The 20,707-nt window shown below is 45.5% G+C and overlaps 2 protein-coding genes and 1 non-coding gene across 11 annotated transcripts; 1 reads left to right on the forward strand and 2 right to left on the reverse strand.

The window, feature by feature from the left end:
• Nucleotides 1-645: 645 nt before the first annotated feature.
• On the reverse strand, nt 646-11,024 carry RBM23 (RNA binding motif protein 23). 7 transcript variants are annotated; one of them, XM_045841199.1, is made up of 14 exons: nt 10,768-10,899; nt 8,430-8,517; nt 6,794-6,869; nt 6,138-6,226; nt 5,639-5,686; nt 5,333-5,506; nt 5,041-5,094; nt 4,766-4,883; nt 4,518-4,670; nt 4,297-4,434; nt 3,841-3,906; nt 2,163-2,358; nt 1,956-2,075; nt 646-1,864 (listed from the first exon to the last, which is right to left on the reverse strand). In XM_045841199.1, the coding sequence occupies exons 3-14, from the start codon at nt 6,857-6,859 to the stop codon at nt 1,776-1,778; spliced, it is 1,311 nt and encodes a 436-aa protein (XP_045697155.1). In that variant the 5' UTR covers nt 6,860-6,869; nt 8,430-8,517; nt 10,768-10,899; the 3' UTR covers nt 646-1,775. The 7 variants fall into 7 exon arrangements, with proteins under 7 accessions (XP_045697155.1, XP_045697154.1, XP_045697151.1 ...); XM_045841198.1 differs by having other exon boundaries at nt 6,138-6,235; XM_045841195.1 differs by lacking the exon at nt 8,430-8,517 and having other exon boundaries at nt 10,768-11,020.
• A 1,162-nt stretch (nt 11,025-12,186) lies between these two features.
• On the reverse strand, nt 12,187-20,129 carry PRMT5 (protein arginine methyltransferase 5). Of its 3 annotated transcripts, none has more exons than XM_045841276.1 (17): nt 19,980-20,129; nt 19,222-19,340; nt 18,831-18,916; nt 18,534-18,668; nt 18,067-18,179; nt 17,871-17,920; nt 17,487-17,650; nt 16,134-16,295; nt 15,872-15,949; nt 15,716-15,774; nt 15,506-15,628; nt 15,244-15,419; nt 14,609-14,718; nt 14,264-14,357; nt 13,975-14,091; nt 13,701-13,765; nt 12,187-12,724 (listed from the first exon to the last, which is right to left on the reverse strand). In XM_045841276.1, exons 1-17 carry the CDS (start codon nt 20,087-20,089, stop codon nt 12,575-12,577), a joined length of 1,911 nt encoding a protein of 636 aa, XP_045697232.1. In that variant the 5' UTR covers nt 20,090-20,129; the 3' UTR covers nt 12,187-12,574. The 3 variants fall into 3 exon arrangements, with proteins under 3 accessions (XP_045697232.1, XP_045697230.1, XP_045697233.1); XM_045841274.1 differs by having other exon boundaries at nt 12,187-12,727; XM_045841277.1 differs by having other exon boundaries at nt 12,187-12,727; nt 19,894-20,114.
• A 303-nt stretch (nt 20,130-20,432) lies between these two features.
• Nucleotides 20,433-20,505, forward strand: TRNAR-ACG. Its single transcript has one exon. It is a non-coding gene; the product is annotated as a tRNA-Arg (tRNA).
• The last annotated feature ends 202 nt before the right edge of the window (nt 20,506-20,707 follow it).

A 20,707-nucleotide genomic window follows, 5' to 3' on the forward strand; every position in this document is an offset into this window, starting at 1 on the left:
GATGGCCCCTCTGGGAAGCTGTGGTGTGATGACCAAGGGGCAGCCTAGAACATCATCCTTGCTTCACCCTGGTGCTGTCAAGGCTGTGGGCAAGGTCACCCCAAGCTGAATGGGAAGCTCTTTGGCATAGCTGTGTCCCCACCCTCCATGTTTGTTCTAGATTTGACTTGCCCCCTGGAGAAAGCTGCCAAGTATAATGACATCAAGAAGGTAGTGAAGCAGTCATCAAAGGGCCCCCTCAAAGGCATTCTGAGCTATACTGAAGACCAGGTTGTCTCCTGTGACTTTAACAGTGACACCCACTCCTCCACCTTCGATGCTGGGGCTGGCATTGCCCTCAGTGAACAGCGTCAAGTTCATCTCCTGGTGTGACAATAAATTTGGTTACCTCCAAAGAGTAAGAGCCCCCTGGACCACCAGTACCGGCACAAGGAAGAGATGCCCTCAGCTGCTGGGGAGTCCTTGCCCCAAATCCACCTCCCAACACACTAAGAATCTCCTGACCTCCAGGTTCCAGCCCAGATCTGCTGAAAGGGAGGGGCTTAAAGAGCCCTACCTTGTCATGCATCAACATTAAAGTTCACTGAACCCAGCATTCCCCAAAAGGTTGTATAACATTAAAATAAAAGAAAACACAAAGCCATCACAAATATTTTATATCCCTAGAACATTCATGGTTTTGGCTCATTAGAAGTTAACATCAGACATACTGACAGACCACACACACAGCCGCCACAACAATGAAGCTTGCCTTTTGTACAAAGTTTATATATATATATATATATGTGTGTGTGTGTGTATTTATGTACACACACACACACAAGGGTATAAAATTCAGTAAGAAGGGCTCACATGTGCCCAAGTAGGGGACAGGAGCAGCTTTAACAGCTGGGTGGAGCCCACAGTAGAGGCACATGGGAAGTGGTAGAGAATAGCAGCCTCCCCACCATCCTCCCACCCTGGACCAAAGGAAGTACCTGGGAGGAAGGACAACTAACTATACAAAGGAAGATGGAAGATACTTGAAAAGTGCACCATCTTTCCCTAAACTCCAGAATGCCCCTAAGACATCCAAAATGCCTGGCAGAATGGATCATTTCTACAGCTCCCAGCAAGATGCTGGGCCCACGGTAATTCTGGTCCCAAGCTGAGGTCTAAGGCAGGCTTCACAATGCACATACATGTCCCAGCTCTCTTCCATGGACCTTGCAGCGGCAAGCCAGCACCTTCAAGGTTCACCCCCTTGCCCCCAAACTCCAAAGTCCTCTTGGAGCAGAGGGCTTAAGGATTTTTCCTTGACAAAATAGTAGGGTAAAGGTACGGAGGAAGAAAAAAGAAGTCAGTTCCTTCTGTTAATGCCCATGGCCTTCCCAACATAGGAATCGAGGAATCACTAAGAGAGGGTTGGAAAGGGCAATGAAGATCATCTCAGGAGACGATGCACATGGAGAAACAGTGTTCAGTAATTGTTCTCTTGGACTAGTGGTTGCTTAGCAGAGTCCATTCCCACTGGGGCCACAGGCAGGAGAGCTTCTTGGTGTCTAAGGGTGGCCCCAATTCCTGCAGAGTAAATGTCCATGGCCTCAGGATGGCTTGGTCCACAAAACAGAGAGAAGGGGCCGTAGAAGGGCAGTTGTGAGGAAGGTAGTGGCAGGACCCCCCGGCACAGGGAGGCAATGTACTGTGCCACTGATTTACCTGGGGCAAGGAGAAGAAGTGAATGGAAGCCAAAGGAAGAAAATACCCAGTGACGAAAACAAGCAAGGTCCTGTGATTTACATGGTTTGGGGGGTAAAAAGGCTGGAAAGCTGGAAGCACTGGGAGGCGACTGCTTGAGAGGTGAGGTTCAGGGCTGGACTCAGAGCTGGAACACAGAAAGGCAAAGTGAGTTAGCACAGGGCATTCCTTCTTGCCAGGCCCCAACACTTCTCTCCCTTCCCCAAGTCCAAGTCTACCAGTCAGAGCTGCTGGGTTTAAGGCCCCCAAGGGAACTGCTCCATTCAGCTGCAAGGCAGCGGCCTGGGCAGCGGCAGCAGTGGCAGTAGCAGCTGTGGCTGGCAGCTGGATTCCAGAGCCTGAAAGGGAAAGAAAAGGTGCACAAAAGTCCCAACCCTTGGTCTACAATTCAACCCCATGCTGTTCACTCTGCAGAGAAACTCTACCTTCTGCCAATTTGGCCATGAGCTGTAAATGTCCACCTGCTGATCCTAGGTCCAGCTCCTGGTCTCCATCAGGAAAAGTGATGTCTGTGCTACCATCCAGTCGCTCAGTCACATGGCCAACCCTCATAGGTCGACCAGCAAGCTCAAAGCCATTCAACTGCTCCAGGGCCCGCCGGGCACATTCAGAGTCAGAGAACTGAAAGAAACCCAGACCAGATCAGTCACCTCTTGGTCACAAACTTGCCCTCAAAGCCCCACTAGCACTCCCTAGTCCTCCTATCCCAGGAAGCTGCATGCTTACTGCAGTACTAGTTTCTCAGGGAATGTAACATCAGATCCTCCTAAAATTGTTCTCTCAAAGGGTCCTTTTCTAACTGACTCAATGACAAATACTTTTCAATATTCCAGCTCCACTAAAAACCTAACAATGTAAAAAGTCTATTATCTGTAGGGAGCCTAGCCTGACAGGCTGTTTCACAAATGGACATATAAAACACAAGGAAGGCAGACCGAGAGCTAAGTCTCCTGGGCTTTTAGCCCTAGGAAGTTTCCATTCTCAGGAACACAGAATCTGGCCCTCCAGAGCCCAGCCTTAAGAGGGACACATTCTGGTGCTGAAAGGAAGACTGCACACCCTACCCCCCTCACTGCAGGGCTGCTGACTAAGTGACCTGCTGGGCCTCTACTCTCTTGTCCCTTTCATCAGCAACATCAGCAGCAGACTGGCATAAAGAGGATCCCAGTCTGCTGTTTAAGTGTCAACAGTGTTGACATAGAGGCAAAAGGGCTCCATAGAAGCCTTTCTGAATCTGAGTCACACAGGGAGTCAGAAAAGGTACTCACCACCAGGAACACCACAGCTGGCTTTGTTTACTCTGGTATCACCTGCCCTAGGGCCTGGCACGTGGTACTGACAGTTCAGAGGCAGGCGGTGTAGGTGGCCTGCCTTTACTGGATACTTTTGAGGTGAGCAATTGCCATGATAGAACACAACCTACCTCCCCTCTGCCCTGCAGGTAACTGTGGGGGTGTATGCTGCCTGGATTGAGCCCAGAAAATATCAGCTTCTATTAGACTTTGTGGCTGGCAGCCAGTCCTCAGCCTGGAGTCACATGGGGCTAGAAGAACCAGTTATGGGAACTGGAAACAATTTTGTTGGAGTGTCAGGAAAAGATGAGACTTGTTCACTATTACGTGGCCTCACTATTCTCCCTACAGTGGGATTTAAATATAAAGCTACTTCTCCAGGAAAACCTGCTTCAAACAGGGTAACACCAGAGGAAAGTATGTAACTTCTTATTCCCACCCCATCATGATAATATACCAATTCTATAAAGCATGTCTATAAAAGCCCATACCTAACCTCCCTCATACCTCCAACCTTTTAGTTGCAGTCTGGAATCATTACTATTACCCAAAGAGCAAGGAGCAGCACCAGGGACGGTGGTTGAACTCCTGGACACCCTCATACCAGGGCCACTGACAGAGTGTAGGAACAAAGCCAAGATCTCAAGCAATGCACTCATCTCAAGGGGCAGAAGGCTAGTCCAAGCTCCAGGCACCAGGGTTTATGGGTCATTAGGGCAGTTCCTAAAGGAGGAGGATGAAGCTAAGCTGCAAAATCAGGCAAGTGCACAAACTCAAATTGAAACAAACAAGTTAAACACTAGAGACTTACTGTAATGAAACCATAACCTTTAGAGCGGCCTGTATCTGAGTCCTTCATCAGGACAATATTATCAATCTGTAGAAGAGGAAGAAATTATTAATAATCTTTTGGGTAACCCACGCTTTTGACCTTTCCTATCCAGACTTCTAAATACCTCCAACTTTCAAGCCACCAATTACATGTCTCCAAGTCTTTTTAAAAGGAGACAAAGGACATTTTCCCCCAAAACACCTTTTCTGACTAATCTTACTTAATGTGGGCCCCTTTACTTGATTTCACGGTGCTAACTCATCTGCCTACTGGACAGTCTGAACAGAGAGATGGAGCCTAACTTTCCCAGCACGGATCCATATGCCCATTACTCTGCATGCAATGGGTTAATCATGGTCATACAGAATGAAGAGGAAAACTCACCCTCCCCACTTTCCCAATTCCATTCAGAGGCTTCCCTCATTTTCCACTCACTTTGCCAAAGGGCTCAAAGATGCCCCGCAGCATGTCTTCAGTGATGTTGAAGTGCAGGGAGCCCACAAAGAGGCGCATTGGTCCACCACTGCCCTTCTGCAAGTTATTGGCCATGGCTGCCAGTCGGTTTTTCTCAGCCTGAGGAGGGAGGAAATGATGGCTCAGGTTCCAACCTCCTACTTTCAACCTGTCTTCTCCTGTCAGTTTCTCACGCTACTCACCTGTGAGGCCTGTACAATGATAGGCACCCCCAGCAGCCGCTGCCCAGTCAACCCAATGGCTAGCGGCACAGACTGGATTTCACAGAATTCCACATAGGCAATGCCCTTAGAACGACGTGAGTTCCGATCTGAGATGATACGTACATCACGAACCTATCCAGGGGAAAAAGAAAATCCTAAATTGGGCATAAAGGGGGATGGACAGAAGATAAGACTATTCAGAAGAAAATTAAAGAGGGAAAGGTTACTTTGCCAACAGCAGAGAAAAAGTCTTCCAGGTCTCGAGGCCGAATGCGGGCAGCTAACTGCATACAGAAAACTGTTCGAGCATCACGCTCCTCGGGACTCAGATTATCAACTGGTTCCCTAAAGAATGAATAAAATTTCTGAGACTTCACCCCACCCCAATACTTGGTCATTGTTCTCCAGATACCCTCAAGTACTATACATTGCTGAAGTTTTACTCAAAGAGCTTTTTATTCATACTGCACAATCCCTAAAAATGTGCTCCTTATCAACTCACCTGACTGGGCTCTTCTCTCTGAAATGAGGACTCTTACTCTGTCCATACCTACGCCTAAGGAACAGAGAACAACAAAAGCGAAAATTATGTCACCCAGCTTTATTCACACTGGTCCAATGCTGGGTCTCTCATCATGAGAAAACCAGATCCCACCACCTCACCTCACATGTGAATTCTTAATAGCACCCCTGCAGTAACTGGACCTCCTTCCTATCACAGTGGGCAGAGGCATCCCAGCGTGCATTTTACCCACATTACCATACAAAGGTAAGCTTATAGCAAAACGTAATACCCAGTGGCAAGTGGTGGGCTCCTGTAACGCACACGACCTTCACGGCGCCAGTCCCGAATTCGAGACTCACTACTATGATGATGGTCCCGGCTATGGCTGCGGTGATGACGCTGCCGATCTCGACTTCGGCTCCGACTATTTCTCCGTCTGTATCGATCCCGGTCTCGACTATGACTACAGATGGAAAGAACTATTTACTTTGGTAAAGAACCAACCAATCTCTTCTGGTCTTCAATGTATCGCTTTCCCTGGTATCTTTCCATTTATAGTAATTCTCAAAACCCAACAGTCTCCAAAATGACTGACCTGCGCTTCCTATCCCTGCTTTTACTATGGCTCCGACTCCTCTTCTTCCTGTGAGAAATATTGTAAATTCTTATTATCGTGAAGGTTTCATTATCTGTCCCAAGTAAAAAGAATGGCAGTATGGCCAGGGTGAAACACAAAGCAGTAAAAGGGCCAAAGCCCAGGTGATCTGGCAGTACTTCACAGCAACGGCAAAAAGTCAGCACACACATAGCCCTGGATGCTGTCAGGGATCATAAGGAGCTGATGTTTCCAAAGTAGGGGACTTCTTGCTATCCTACTCAAAGAAACTATCAATGCTAGGACTGATGCTCATAACTACACTGAAAAGCTTAAACTATATCATTAAACCAAGTCACCATTATTCCTAAGACCAGTGAAGGCATTATTGAAAGTCAGCAGTCTTAGAAGCAACTACCTCCCTGTTCTGGCCATTTTCTAGGGGACACAATTGTTTTCCTTCCTAAGTTGCCAACCCATTTCCTCACGCCACACTTACCTGCTTGTCTCCGCAGTAGTACTGCTCACACTGCCACTGTTGCTGATGCTGGTGTTGCTAGGATCATCCTTTTTAACCTCCTTCCTTTGCTGCTCATCCTCAGAGATGCGCCAGGAAAATGTCACAAAGTTTAAAGTGGTAGACACACAGATTCCATTGGGCACCGAAAGAACAAAAGTGGACACGGAAAAAAGCATATGAAATTAAAGCTCTCAATTACCTAGCCAACTTTTAAGCACCTGGATCTCCTAATAAAAGGAGTAAGGGAGGGAGGCAGGAAACTACTTACAAGGAAGAGATCAGAGTGACAAATGTTGACATCAAAACTTGAGCTATTCAACATCTATTTCTCAGGAGAGTGAGAAATCACTTATGTCTGAGGTACACTGAGTTTCTATTGTATCACTGAAATCTATGAGAAAAGTACTCATTCCCACCACATTATGTGCCCCCTCCTACTTTGGGGTGCCCACTCTGAAAGCATGGCTCTTGGGTATGGGTCTCCTGCACAGCTTACTAAACGACTATGCCTTTTATGAATAGCCACTGGACACAACAAACAAGTGGGGAGAGGAAATTCACAAAATGTTGAAATTAATGATCCACAACTGCTTTTTCTTATTAACCCAATTCCAGGAGTGAAGTGGGAATATTACCTCCTCTTTTTTATAGGGAGCTTCCAGCATGGCCTCAATCACTATATCAAAGTCATCGGATGCCATCGTAGCAGATCTGAGGAGAGGATTTCAATACATAAGAACCTCATTCATATTTTTTTCTCCCCTTCCAGCACACTACATTCTTCCTTCCCTCCAAGAAACAGACTTCATAGTTCTGCTTCATAAATTCCAAAGCAGTCTTACCATTTGTTGCTTAACCTAGTTTTGCACCTTACAGACCAGAACTATTTTTGCTTGGTGGCTTAGAACACGTCAAGGGTCTAGAAGGAAACTAGATAGACACAAAATTTAATACAGACCCTGTCCTATCATGTGAAGAGAAAATGTTGGTACTCAAAATTACCATTCACTTTACAATGAACACTAGACCACCATTCTATTGTTCAAAATTCTGAATAACTGGTTTAAACTTAAATCACAAAGTACACATTTCTAATAAAAAAGTAAAAATACAATACTAAAAATAAGAATCAAGACAAAGCAACACCAGAATAATGCAGATCTGCCCTAAGCTTTCCCACCATATCCCTCCCAACATCAATAATTAAGGGATTCATCATTAAGCATTTTCCATACAATACCAACTAGAGTTTAGATAACTCAGAAAGATTAAGACAGGCTTAACCAATCCCACTTTGAAGCCTTTCTGTCTAGACAGGCAGGGTAAGACTTCTCGCCTCCCCCAAGCTTTCGCATCTAGCAATCATCTTTCCCAAGTCTGTCCACCACAGTCCTGTTAAATAAGAAAAACAGAAGATACCAAACAAAATCAATAGGACAAATTACTCAAAAGTTACTAGTTTGAAATTATCAATATATACAACATGGATGAATCTCAAAATAATTATGCTGAAAGAAATGAGACAAAAAAGAAAAGTATGCGTTGTATTACATTTTTTAAGATTGTATTTATTTATCTTTTGAGAAACAGGAAGGGAGGAAGAAATAAAGAGAGAAACATCAATGTGAGAAACATTGATGGCTGCCTCTTGCACATGCCCAGACCAGGGAATGGGCAGCAAACCAGGCATGTGCCCTGACCAGGAATCAAGCCAGCAATCTTTCCCTTTGTGAGATGATGTCCAACCAACTCAACACCACCAGCCAGGGCTGCATGATTACATTTATAAAAAATTCTAGAAAACACAAATTAACCCATAGTAACAGAAAGCAGATCAGTGATTGCCCAGGGATAAGAACAGGTAAGGAAGGACTAAGAAGAAATAAGTACAAAAGTCCATAGGAAACTTTGGAGGTGATGTTTCGTGGGTGAAACATCAAAACCCATCAAACAGTATACTTTAAATGTGTACAATTCTATATCAATTATGACTCAATAAAGCCAACTCCCCCCACACACCTAATGTTAAGATTTTTAAAAAGATTTTATTTATTTATTTTCAGAGAAAAGGAAAGAGAGGGAGAAAAGGGGGGAGAGAAACATCAATGTGCGGTTGCCTCTCACATGGCCCCCATCCCAGGCATGTGCCCTGACTGGGAATCGAACCAGTGACCCTTTGGTTTGTACCCCACATTCAGTCCACTGAGCTACACCACCCAGGGCAAATCTTAAAAATTTCTATGCTAAGAGGTTAACCATAATGACACTTTCCATATCCACAAGAGCTTTGTCTTCTTTAAAGCAGCCAATATATCCTCCAGTGATGCCGTCTGTGTTGCCCTCAGAACCCATGGACTACCTGATGATTTAATAAAGTAATGAGTAATACAAAAGTTATTAAAAAGTAACATGAAAATAAGTAACATAAAAAATATAAAAATAACAGTAATCATTACACTTATCATTTATAGTAACTAATATTGATTTATGCATGTTACAAAGATAAAATTCTTGGAAAGAGCAAAACAATAAAAATGACTTGAAAACAAGCCCCTGGCTGGCGTAGCTCAGTGGATTGAGCATGGGCTGCTAACCAAAGCATCGTAGGTTTGATTCCCAGCCAGGGCACATGCCTGGGTTGCAGGCCATGGCCCCCAACAACCGCACATTGATATTTATTTCTCTTTCTCTCTCTCTCTCTCCCCCCGCCCCCGCCTTCCCTCTCTAAAAATAAATAACCTTTAAAAAAATTACTTGGAAACAATGGAAATCAAACCAAAATAAAGTAAGGGTTTCTAAAACCCAGTCAACTCAATCTCTCATAACACCTAACATTTATTTAGCAATCAAAGGTACTATATGCTACAGCCAGATATCAGATCCAATCCACAAATGAAAAACTGAAGTTTTGTTAACTGCCCAAAGTCACAAAATCCAAATGAGGAGCTGGCTCATGAGTAGTCTTCTGACCCTACTCTAATGTTCTATCCACTATATTGGTTAGCTCTCTCATGGTTTATAGCTTAACTTTAAATAAAACTAAAAAAAAAAAGTACACAGTATATGAAGATGTCTATTTTAAAATATACTGTATGGAGAATTAATGTTCTGATAGGTGTATCAAAAGAATCAGTCCCATCAGCCACAACTTACTGTGTATGTTTCAAAATACTAAGAACCAGGCTAACTGTAATATATACTATTTGGCCTATTGTGGAAAAAGTTTTAAAAAGAAAAGTTTTTTATCCTCAAACTGTTCCTTTCAGTCATTTTGGCTGCCAAGTCTATACAAATTTTCTAAGTGTCATAAAATTTCTATCTTTTACAATCTGCTTTTTTCTCCCTATATGAAACCCTTCTGATTTCAAGAACTGCTGAGTGTTAGCACAGAGTTAGGGTAACAACACACACACACACACCCCTTTCACTTAAATTGACACATGAACCCCCCCCTCAATCATGGAGTAAAGTTTTCACTCAGACTCAGAAATAAATGAATGAACTGATTTAGGCATCGACATACACAACATGAGCACATTGTAACTGGCAATCTCACTGGGTTTAGTATAGCTTTCTGATGTCCTAAAAGCATTCAAGTCCCAAACACTATGCATTTTTAGGTTAGTTTTTAAACTCTCTCCTTCTCTTAGTTTATGGGTCAAAAGCCATTCAATCCCATCCATTAAATCGCTATAGAGCTTTCTTCCATCCCTGCTCCAAAACTACATTAGGGGCCCACAATCATGGCAATGCCTGGAACCTATCATAACAGTACAGTCAAGACCCAAGCCAGCGCTGAGGCCCCAATGCTGCGGGGGCAAAAGAGAGTGAAGAACCACACTGTCAGTTCAGTTCAGGCAGAATTCACCAAATGCTGGTGATGGTAGCGCCATCTCCTGGGTCCAGTCACTGAGCTGGCACAAACATCTTCAAACTGAAGGCATCTTAATTAAGAACAGGAACAATGAGAAAAATAAAAACATACCCCATGATATGTAACAAGCCAAGACTACGCTTTAAAAAATGGACCTATAAGCACCATCTCTGCGAGGGCCAGGGTCCCAGTGCTAAAAACCTCACATGTGGCCTCAATATACTCTTTCTCCATGAAAAGTGTGGTCACCAAGGAAAGAGGGAAAAGCCCACAGAGGCCAATATACTGAAATGAGTCTTCTAGAAACTTTAGAGTGAGGAAAAAACCCTCAACTCCCTCATCTCTCTGAGTGGTGACACTAGAGGTTGAAAACCGATCCTACGTGTTCTCTCCGCCGGGATTCAATGCTCCCTCCCCAGAAAGGGTGACCCTAAACGTCGGGGCTGCAGCGATCTGGAAAGAGATCTGTAAGTCACTGGGATCCTTGGATACAGCATCTTCATCGGTAAAGGATGTAGCCACGAGGGTGCCGAGCCTTAAAATCCTGACAGTGGACTACATTTAAATAGCAAACACTTCCAAATCCAAGAAAACATTTTTTTTAATTTAATTTTAAAAGTTTGCCTGATTCTGCTCTTGATGCCATTTTCTGCCTGTGACGTCAGGGGCAGGCGCCGTGCGGCAACGTCACGCATAGGTGACGTCGTGGGGGAATCGAGTTTCAAGGTTTCTCACCGGTTCCGGGTCCCCGCAGGGGGGATCCCGGTTTTCTCCGTTCCTTTGGGTTTGTTGGGCAGCGCAAAGCACGGCTGTCTTCCAGAATGTAAATAGTAAAAGCAGCACTGCAACCTGACTGCTCCCCTTCCCACAAAATGGCGGTAGCTCCGCCGTCCGCCGTCTTCCAGAATTTTCCCCAATGTGCGCAGGCGCTTAAACATTGAAGCGGTGGACCCAACCTCCCTGGTTTCGCGGCAGCAGTCCAAAATGCAGATTTTTATTGGCTAAAATCCTAACCACAGGTGGAGCCAAACTCAAACATTTCTTAGCAACCACCAAGTTCCCATTGATTGGCTAAACTCTCCTAGACTTCCGGAAAGTGGAAGTGGTCTTAAGCAGCCGCCCATCGCACCCATTGGTTGTGACTTGAGGAAGGCAGGGAAGGCAGGGAAGCTGGGCAGGAAAACAAGAGGTGAGGACCCTCCTACCTAACTCTCTGCGCTCCAGCTAATTCACTTACGTGGCCAGAGCCCACCAGGAGGTATAGTAGACGTTCTTCGCTGCCCCCGTAGATTTGCCAAGGGGGTCATGCAGCTCTTGGATGGGTTTGTGGAACGCAACTGCATTGGCTTCACATAGGGAACGGGGCTAGACTCTACGTCCCCATTCTGAGTAGTCTGTCGACACTACCCTCCCAAAATGCTTTCTTCTGCCCTCAGTGCTTGGGACCTGGGGAACATAAGTTTTGTCAAGGATTTGCCTTGTCCTACAGCTCACATACTTCGGGTTGAAATCAGTACCCCACACCCCTCATCCTGCAAGAATAAACTTGAGACACTTCTCAGGTGACCCCTTCCAAGCAGCTGTACTCAACCTTCTAACCAGAAAGGGATAGAATTTATATTCACCCTCCAATCCCAAGACTTCCAAAACATTAGCTGGTTCTAACGGAGAAAGAGCCCGAGTCAGAGGACCTGTTCTAGTCTGGATTTGAATACTTTGTATTACTGTACCAATTTCCAATACCTCCTCTATAAAATGATGAATTGGACTAGAGGACCTCTTAGGACTCTTAACACTATGATTTTATTCAAAAGAAATAGGTGGCTTCTGGGTGGAGATGCCTGGATGGCTCTGTTTCTCTCACTAGAGGTAACAAAGGTGCTGACAGTTTGGCAGCTCTGGAACATGGAAGGAAAGTTGGCTTTACCTACCCCATCTTTTTCCATGGTGGTAAATTATGTCTCCTCCCCAGACGAAAGCCTAATCACAGGTCTTAATGGACAAAACCTGTCTGTAGCTAGTCAGAAAGGCCTATACACAGGAGTCCAAGAATCATCACTAAGCTCCCCAAAGTACCTTTGGGTCTTGGATAAGGGCACACAGATCTGAACATGCCTAGGTTTAAGAAAGGTGTGGGAAAGCACAGGCGGAGGGAGGAGGAAAGGCCATAACTTCACTTTATTTGTATTTCTTCCCACACAAATCCATCAAAACAGGAAGAGATGGGCAGAGAAAGGGCTGAAAATGTGTTCAATCTGCATGTTCTCAGGGCTATTCCAAGGGAGCACTTGAGGCTGAGTGCCTGTTGGAGTAGCTTCACAGCTAGCACTAATTCCTCATGCCTTGGCCTGAAGTCTTCACAGACTGGTGGCTTGAGTCTGTAATTAATTAATTCTCCTTTGCCCACTTTGATGTAAGGCAGGAAGGCAGACTGAAATGCTCCTCTCTGATGGGCAGGGGGAATCACAGACCACAGCTGTACTGCACCTTCTGTGCTACAGGAACAGAGCCTGAAGCTCCTGCCGAATATTTGCAGGCAGAGCTAGAGGCCAATGGTGTATGAGCGGCCCGTGGGATTGTGAATAGCAGAACAGACTGGTGCTGTCACAGCCCACTCATACCACACCTTCTTAGAATTGCTGCATCGCCAGAAACGCACACAGATGGTCTGGCCTTCACGCACTGTAATGGGCTGCTGTAAGAAAAAAGACAGAGTTTTAGGGTGGAGCTAATAAATTATATGTTGCAATGTGCTAAGTTAAGTGTGGAGATAAAATGATAAAACATGATACCTCAACCCTCATGAAGTTTATTTGAAGTCTATCAGAACAAATAATCAGAACTTAAAAGTCAGGCATTAAACAATCTAAAATGTGATCAGTGCCGTGACATGCACAGGGTGCTATGAATGCACCCATGAAAGGGAATGCTTAACTTAGCCTAGGAGGTCAGAGAGTTCTCTGACAATAAGCATGTTTTTAAGGAGACCTGCAAGATAAACTGGCTGGGTGAAAGGGTACCCAAAGCAGTTTACAGGCAAAGGAGAAAGGTATGGAAGCCTGAGGCCAGAAAGATGAGTATTAGAGGAACCAAACGCCAGTCCACTGGACTGCAGCAATGTAATCAAGGAGACAGTAGCTGAAAAGGTAGGCTAAAACCAAATCACACCAAGTCTTATAAACAATGATCAGGATTTTGACTGCTATCCAAAAGATAGTGGAAAGGGCTTTTAAACAGGAGAAAGACAGGATAAGATTTGAGTTTTTAAAGATTTTATTTATTTGTTTATTTATTTTGAGAGAGAAAAAGGGAAAGAAACATCCACGTGCAAGAGAAACATCAATCAGTTGCCTCTCGCATGCCCTGAACTGGGAATCAAACTGGCAACCTTTTGGTTCGCAGACCACTGCTCAATCCACTGAGCCACACCAGCCAGGGCAGATACGAGTTTTTACAAGATGACTTTTACTCAGGGTAGAAAACAGACAGAAGAGCAGCTAGAGGAGATGTGGGGAAGCCAGGCAGAAGGCCACTGCAGATATGCCAGTATCTACAACTGGGAACCAAGCATGTGAGAGCAGCAGGACATGGGTCATAAACAAGCATCATCCATAACCCAACAGCTGAAGTTAGTACTTAACCCATGGAGTTTTAAAGGCAATTCCTACCTTTATGGGGAAGAAGATGGGAAACCATGAGAACATCCCAGGGGAGTGAGTCTCTGGACGGATACCTATGTGGACAAGATAATAAAAAAATTGAGGTCTCCACGACTGTGCTTTTTGACTAGGTTGAGGAATCTTTTGGATTACTTTAAAACAAGTAATCAAAGATCCCCATTCACTGACCCCTGGGCTCCCTGTGACTCTAAGTGAAACATTTACATAAGCTGCCCAGGTAGTACATGCTCATACCCCACCATCCACTGCCCCAGGCACTCACTTAGAGTGATGTCCTGATAAAGCACAGTCTCAAAGTAGCCTGCAAAGCCATGCAGCACTGTGTTCACTTCCACGGGAAATTCCAAGGTACAGTAGCGGTTGTTGTCAATCATAGGATCTGTCATGGAAAAGTTGTATAGGTGACAAAGGGCCAGAAGTCCTAGATAACTTGGTAAAGCATGAGCAAGAACAAAGGAAGCCTAGACAGGGCAGACCCAGGAGAACAAAGGAACAATCAGAAGGGCAAGCTCCTACCCACCCAGTCATAGGACAGATATGCAGGAACCCACCTCTGTTGGGATGGCTGAAGGTAAAACAGGGCTGAGGTGCAGACAGCTGGTGGAAGTTGTGTAGCCGTACCACATAAGGCATCTCAAACTGGGCCTAACCCAAGAGACAAGAGAGCAAGAGAGCTAGAGAAGATAGGCAAGAGATACCTACTGCTTTAAGGAAAGAAGCTCAAGCCTCAGGGGCACAGAAAAGAATGAAAACAAACTTTCACTTCAGCCACTTTCCCATATTCCCAACTCCTCCTCCACCTCTCCATCTTCTGCAATGGAATAAAATAATTGGTGCTAATATGGAAAAATAAACGACTAAAGAGAGAAGTCCTCCAGAAGAAGGGGGCTCTTTACCTCAGGGTCACGGTCCTTTTCCCGACAGGCTCGGACCTCATTGTACAGCTTGGAGGAAGAGATAGGAGCCAGAAAGGAGGTATACTCCCCAGGGATGCTCACACCACCATCTGAGTGGAAGAGGGCACCATTAATTCCCAAGGCTTGGAAATGTTTTATCTGTACTGAGTTCAAACCTCACACATCCGAAGAGACCCAGGCAGCTCTTTGTCGCATTCCCAGGCCAGCCTACCCCTACTCCTGTCATGGGAGACTCCACTTCCAGGTTACTTTATAGTTACAGGATTAAAACTAGAAGGAATCTAAGACATTCTAACTTGTGTTAGTGCTTAACTTGTATGAGCTCACAAAGCTCTTTGAGATCTAAATGAAAGATAAGCACAAAGTACATATCACAGCAGCAGCTCAGGGACTCCACAGACCTCAGATTGAGAGTCTCCGCTTATTTTATAGATGTGAACACAGAGGTTCAGAGAGATTACTTCATTTCCTCAGAGCCATGACCCAAGTCCAACCCTCCTCCCCCTAAAGCTTCCTAGACTACTGTCTACCCAATTCCTCAACCCCACCACTCCTACCACCTCCCCAACTGATAATCCAATCCCCTTACTCAGCACACCCCAGCCTGGAGGCACCTTTTAGGAAGTGCTGGGCTCCATCCAGGCACTCAGGTGACAGTTCATTATCAGCAAAGGAGCCCAGAAGCTCACTGACAATGATATCTGCTTTCTCTGGAGCCACCCATTCCCGCATGTCTGATGAGACTACTGTCACCTGGCTTCCCCATTCTTCAAACTGCCAATTCTCCAGCCTAAAACAGAGATGATACAAGTGAGGACATTAATAAGAAAAACTGACACTGGGGACAAACTTCCCAGCAAGAGGACTGCTACTCACGTCACCACAGCATTAGGGTTCTTCTCCACAGCATACAGCTTTATCCGCCGGTCAGCCTGCTTGGCTGCCCGCAGGGAAGCATTCACCAGGGGACCTCGGCCTGCTCCCAGCACCATCAGCACCCTAAGGAAGAAAGGGGTAGAGCTAAGCTGACTCAGCATACAGAGTAATAGGCACACAAATCTCTGGGATTGTGGGAAGGGTACTCACTGAACATTGGTATCCTTCTCTTCATCTGGCACTCGGTCTAACAGACATTTATAGATGGCCTGGGAGGAAGGAGAGAAAACCTCATGGCTACAATCCTATCCTCACCTAGGTCATTTCAGCCGTGTTGCCTGACCCAATCTAGGACTCACACTGTACCTGCTGATATTGAGAGTATTTGATGGGGTCCTTTTCAAACACTTCATATGTCTGAGATTCCAGATTGTCCATCAGTGGCTGATGAATGATAATAAACAGGCAAAGTAAGTTAGCCAGTTCCTGGCAAGGACAATGCACCAGAATATCAAAACCTTCCCACCACTGCCTCCTGAGCTTTGGCAGGATTTTAGAACACTTCTTCTCAAGACATATTACCCACCACACTACCAACCTCCCTCCTCTCAGTGCACTCCAGACCTACCTGGAGTGGGGACTGCAGATAGTCTTCATAGCCTTTGGCAAAGAGTTCATAGGCATTGGGTGGAGGGCGGTTCTGGCTCAAGTATTCCAAGTACTGGAGGTAGGAGCAGAACTCCTTCTCTGAGTGGTGGTTGGTGCCTGTGATGATGAACTGCACCTCCAACTGTGAGAGCAGTCAAACCATCAGACACAGTCCTTATGCCAAGACTCTGGGATATCACTATGGCTTATGGCCAAAGAGTTCTAACATACAACCAGGCCCAAAACAGCAGTTCTCCAAATACCAACAAAAGCAGAATAACACTTCAACGATCTGAACTTACAAAACCCTCCTATGCCATACAAACATCAGCCTGGCTCAAAGGGCCTCATGGATTCTCACTGTAACTTCTTAACTGAAATCTTCTGCAAAGTCCTCATGAAATCTGATAACTTAAAAATATATTTTTTAGGAGCCATGGCTGGCATAGCTCAATGGATTGAGTGCGAGCTGCGAACCAAAGTGTCACAGGTTCGATTCCCAGTCAGGGTACGTGCCTGGGTTGCACAGTGTGACCCCCAGCAACCGCACATTGATGTTTCTGTCTATCTCCCTCCCTTCTCTCTCTAAAAAAAATAAATAAAATCTTTAAAAAAATAGAATTAAAAAAATATATTTTTAATGTGTTGATTTTAAAGACTTTATTTATTTTTAGAAAGGGGAAGGGACAGAGCAAGAGAAGGAGAGAAACATCAATGTGTAGGTGCCTCTCATGTGCCCCTTACTGGGAACCTGGCCCACAACCCAGGCATGTGCCCTACATAGACTGGGAATCGAACCAGTGACCCTTTGGTTTGCAGGCTGGTATTCAATCCACTGAGCTATACCAGCCAGGCCTAATGTATTGACTTTAGATAGAGAAAGAAGGGAAGAGAGAGGGGGAGAGATGGAAAGAGGGGGACAGAGGCGGGGGTAGGGGGAGAGGAAGAGGAGGGAGAGATAGAGAAAGATAAAGAGTGAGAGAATAAGGGAGAGAGAGAAACCCTGATTTATTGTTTCACCTATTCATGCATTCATTGGTTGATTCTCTTATGTGCCCTGATCAGGGATCAAACCCACAACTTTGGATTATCAGAATGACACTCTAACCAACTGAGCTACCCAGCCAGGGCAGCCTGGTAACTTTTTTAATGTTTCTGGGGCTCCTACCGCCATCTGCCATTTTCTTCTTAAGTCCCCCCAACTTTGCCATTAATAGTTCTTCAGAAACCAGAGAGGAGAGGAGTCGGACCCATAGGAAAAGGAATATCACACATACGGAAAAAAAGGTAAAAGGAATAGATGGAATACCTTTAGAACCCTTCCACCACCCACCTTGAGCAGCCGGAAGATCAGCCTCTGGTGCATCTTAGAAAGAACAGGAAATCCCTTCTTATTGGTCAGGAAAATGCTGGTGGGGAGAATGGCTGCTTTGATGGGCTCTCCTAGCCAACGATCAATGACATGATTAGATGGGAGGTCGGCCCCAATTTCAAGAGCTACACAAGGGAAAAGAAAGACCTGTCAACTATTGTTAGGCAAGAAGGCTTTTCTTGCTCTTTAGTGCAAGATTTGTTTATTCCTTGAAAGCGAGGCAGACTGAAGCACAGGAAAATAGCAAAACTGCCCAGCAACCAAGTCTACATGAAATTCATGATTTTTGGTCATATACAGGTAATCAGAGAAGGAATACCTATCCTAAGGCTCTCAGGGACTTACCCACTGCTATTCTCTTGCTATAATCACACAAGGTCCGGAAATTGTGCCACCTGTCCAGAGTCAAACACAGAAAAATACAGTCAAATACCTATGGCCCACCAATCACCATATCTCAAGGAGAAGGTCCTATAGGTTCCACCCAGTACTTCCCTTCACCCTACCCTTTGCCCTGGTATAGCAGCAAAAGGAAACATACCACATCCATGTCTTCTCCTCTCCACTGCACTCCTCTGTGTGTGCATGTGGTGCATTCTCAATTATATCATCTCTCAGGTCCTCCGGTGCCACCAAGGGTACTCGCATCCAGAACTGTATATGAACAAGTACCCTATTTAGAACTCATTGGGTCCAGAAAGCTTCCTTCAATTAAAAGACTGTGCTACAGATCTCAAGTTAATCCCTTTACATGTTTTTTCCAAATTTGTGATTATATGTACATGTACACGTATCTTGTGTATATCCTTATATAAATATTGGTCTTGTCTAATTTCAACTCTAAGTTTCTGGGAATAATTGTATAATCTTTTATAAATCTCTGCTCACCACTTGTATACATTTCAATTCTGCCAAAAGCACCCTTTATTGAATGGCTAGGAACAAGAAGGTATGTAGCACACCTGCACTGCCATAATATACAGCAGGAAAAGAAGCCCAGAGCCATACCATGGAGGAGTGGTGGCCAGTGTGGATGTGGTTGGTCAACACTCTGGCCAGGTTTGTGTTATCTTCCTGATTTAGGGGCAACAAGAAAGCTGGAAGACCCAAATATGCTCCAAAATTCAGCTCCTGTAACATGGCCTGGAATGGAGATCAAAAGGAAAAGATTAAGAGCTAGCAACCCAAAGAGCTTTAATTGCATACCAAAATTACTGAGTTATAGAGGGGAAACTGCTCTCCTCCCCAGCTTGCTTACAGACATAATCTTTAGAAAGATCCAGTGGAGAAGTCAAATAGCCTTACCGCCTCGGAGTTCCTGCGGATCTTCTCCACTTTTGAGTCTGGACGAATCCATGGAGAAAGCTTTCCCACAATTAGCGTATTCCAGTCTGCACTCCCCCACCCAAGATAGACAAAGACTGAATGAGGTTAGGCAATTTACTCATTCAATTTCTAGTTATTAATAGGGAGTAAGAGAGTAGAGATGAGAGACAAAGACTTTTTCTATCATAGATACAGGATAGCCTAATGCAGATTAGGAAACTAAGGCTTTTAGCAGGTAAGCAAGGGGAAAAGAGTTATCTATATCCCAGGGACTAATCAATATATCTAAGCCAGGAAAGAATGAGGGCAGTGACAAAGCAGAAGTTGTTACTGCCTCCAATAATTAAGGAGTATATGGGATGGTCCCTACCCCTTCCTGACAGCAGTAGGTCTGATCGTGTCTGGGGGCCCGGTCGATTCTTAGCAGGTTCCTGAGTGAATTCCCTCTTGAAACGCGGGTGGAAGACAGGCATGCAGAGGAAATCAAACCTACAACCGCGACAGACCCAGAGTCGTCATGTAAAGAGCAGCAGTCAAGTGCCCAGAGATCCAAGCAACTGGATTAGGCTATCTGGATTCTGCACAACCCTTTCAGCTGCCACCATCAGTCAATGGACTGGACTGCTGAGTTCAGCCCACCTTAGGACATACCACTTCCGCTGCACTGTGCCTCAATTTCTCCACAAGACACATCCATGGAAAAGATGAGTAAGGAGAAAAGATGAAAATCCACACCCAGTGGATTTTCTACTCTGCTGTCATTGGTTTTCCAGGACTGTCACCTCCAAACCTGCCCATGCCTCTCCCTTAAAGGTTATCTCCTCTCTCCCTAGCCCCCTAACACTTCCTCCCACTTTCCAGACAATAATTTAGCTCTCCAGGGCCCTGGAGGTCTGTACGCCCGTTTTTTTTAGTTTACCTGACAACTCCCCTTATTTTTGAGCTCCGTGACCACACGTCCCCCTAATAAGTTTTTTCCTAACATTCCAGGGCCCGGGGCTCCTCCCCGCACTAACCATCTTATTTACTCTGACCCCCTCACCCCAGCCTTTCGGTGGTGACTAGTCTGCCCCTCTCCGTCCTCGAGTTCGGACCCCGCATTCCGTCCGCGGAGGTCCGGACCCTCACCCCTGCTTGGCCACAGCCCCCAGAGTGTCAGCTATTTCGGGGACGCAATTCAGGTCCCTGCCGCTGGACACGCGGCTCCCACCGGCAGCACCAACCGCCATCGCCGCCATCTTTTCCTTCGCCCTCTCTACACCGGGATTCCTTAATACTAGCAGCCAATCACAAAGCCGGAGGGAAAAAAGCCCCCGGAAGGCGGACGAGTCACCCTAACAACCAGAGCGTCTTCTGCGGCTCCCCCGCCACCCCCCCGTCCTTCCCGCCAATCCGTGGGCTGTACAGTGACGTGCGCTGTGGTTCCAGAAGATCGACCAATCTTAGGGTCTGGTTCTTGGAGCGCTTCAATCTCCCAGAATGCCTCCTGAATTCACAGAATTTCATTAGAGACTACAAGTCCCAGGAAACCCTGCTGTAAAAGCTTGAAGTACTATCACTGAACCACTCCTGATTGTCTCAGGGCCAGTGGCGCAATGGATAACGCGTCTGACTACGGATCAGAAGATTCCAGGTTCGACTCCTGGCTGGCTCGGTGGGACAGCAAGTTTCTTGTTAGTTAACTTAAAATAATGAGTTGATCGTAATCACCCCTACCTCGCTTTTTCTCTTTTCTTACACTATTGAAACTTTCCTGTCTTCTCACACCCACGTCTTCAGGTCTTAATTTGATTGAGTTCAGCAGCCATCTTATGTCAGCTTTTCCCATTACCTAATTCAGAGGTGATTCTTGTGTT

This window comes from Phyllostomus hastatus, unplaced genomic scaffold (genome assembly GCF_019186645.2).
Source record: "Phyllostomus hastatus isolate PE091 unplaced genomic scaffold, TTU_PhHast_1.1 phas_contig_348, whole genome shotgun sequence".
NCBI classification, from domain to species: domain Eukaryota; kingdom Metazoa; phylum Chordata; class Mammalia; order Chiroptera; family Phyllostomidae; genus Phyllostomus; species Phyllostomus hastatus.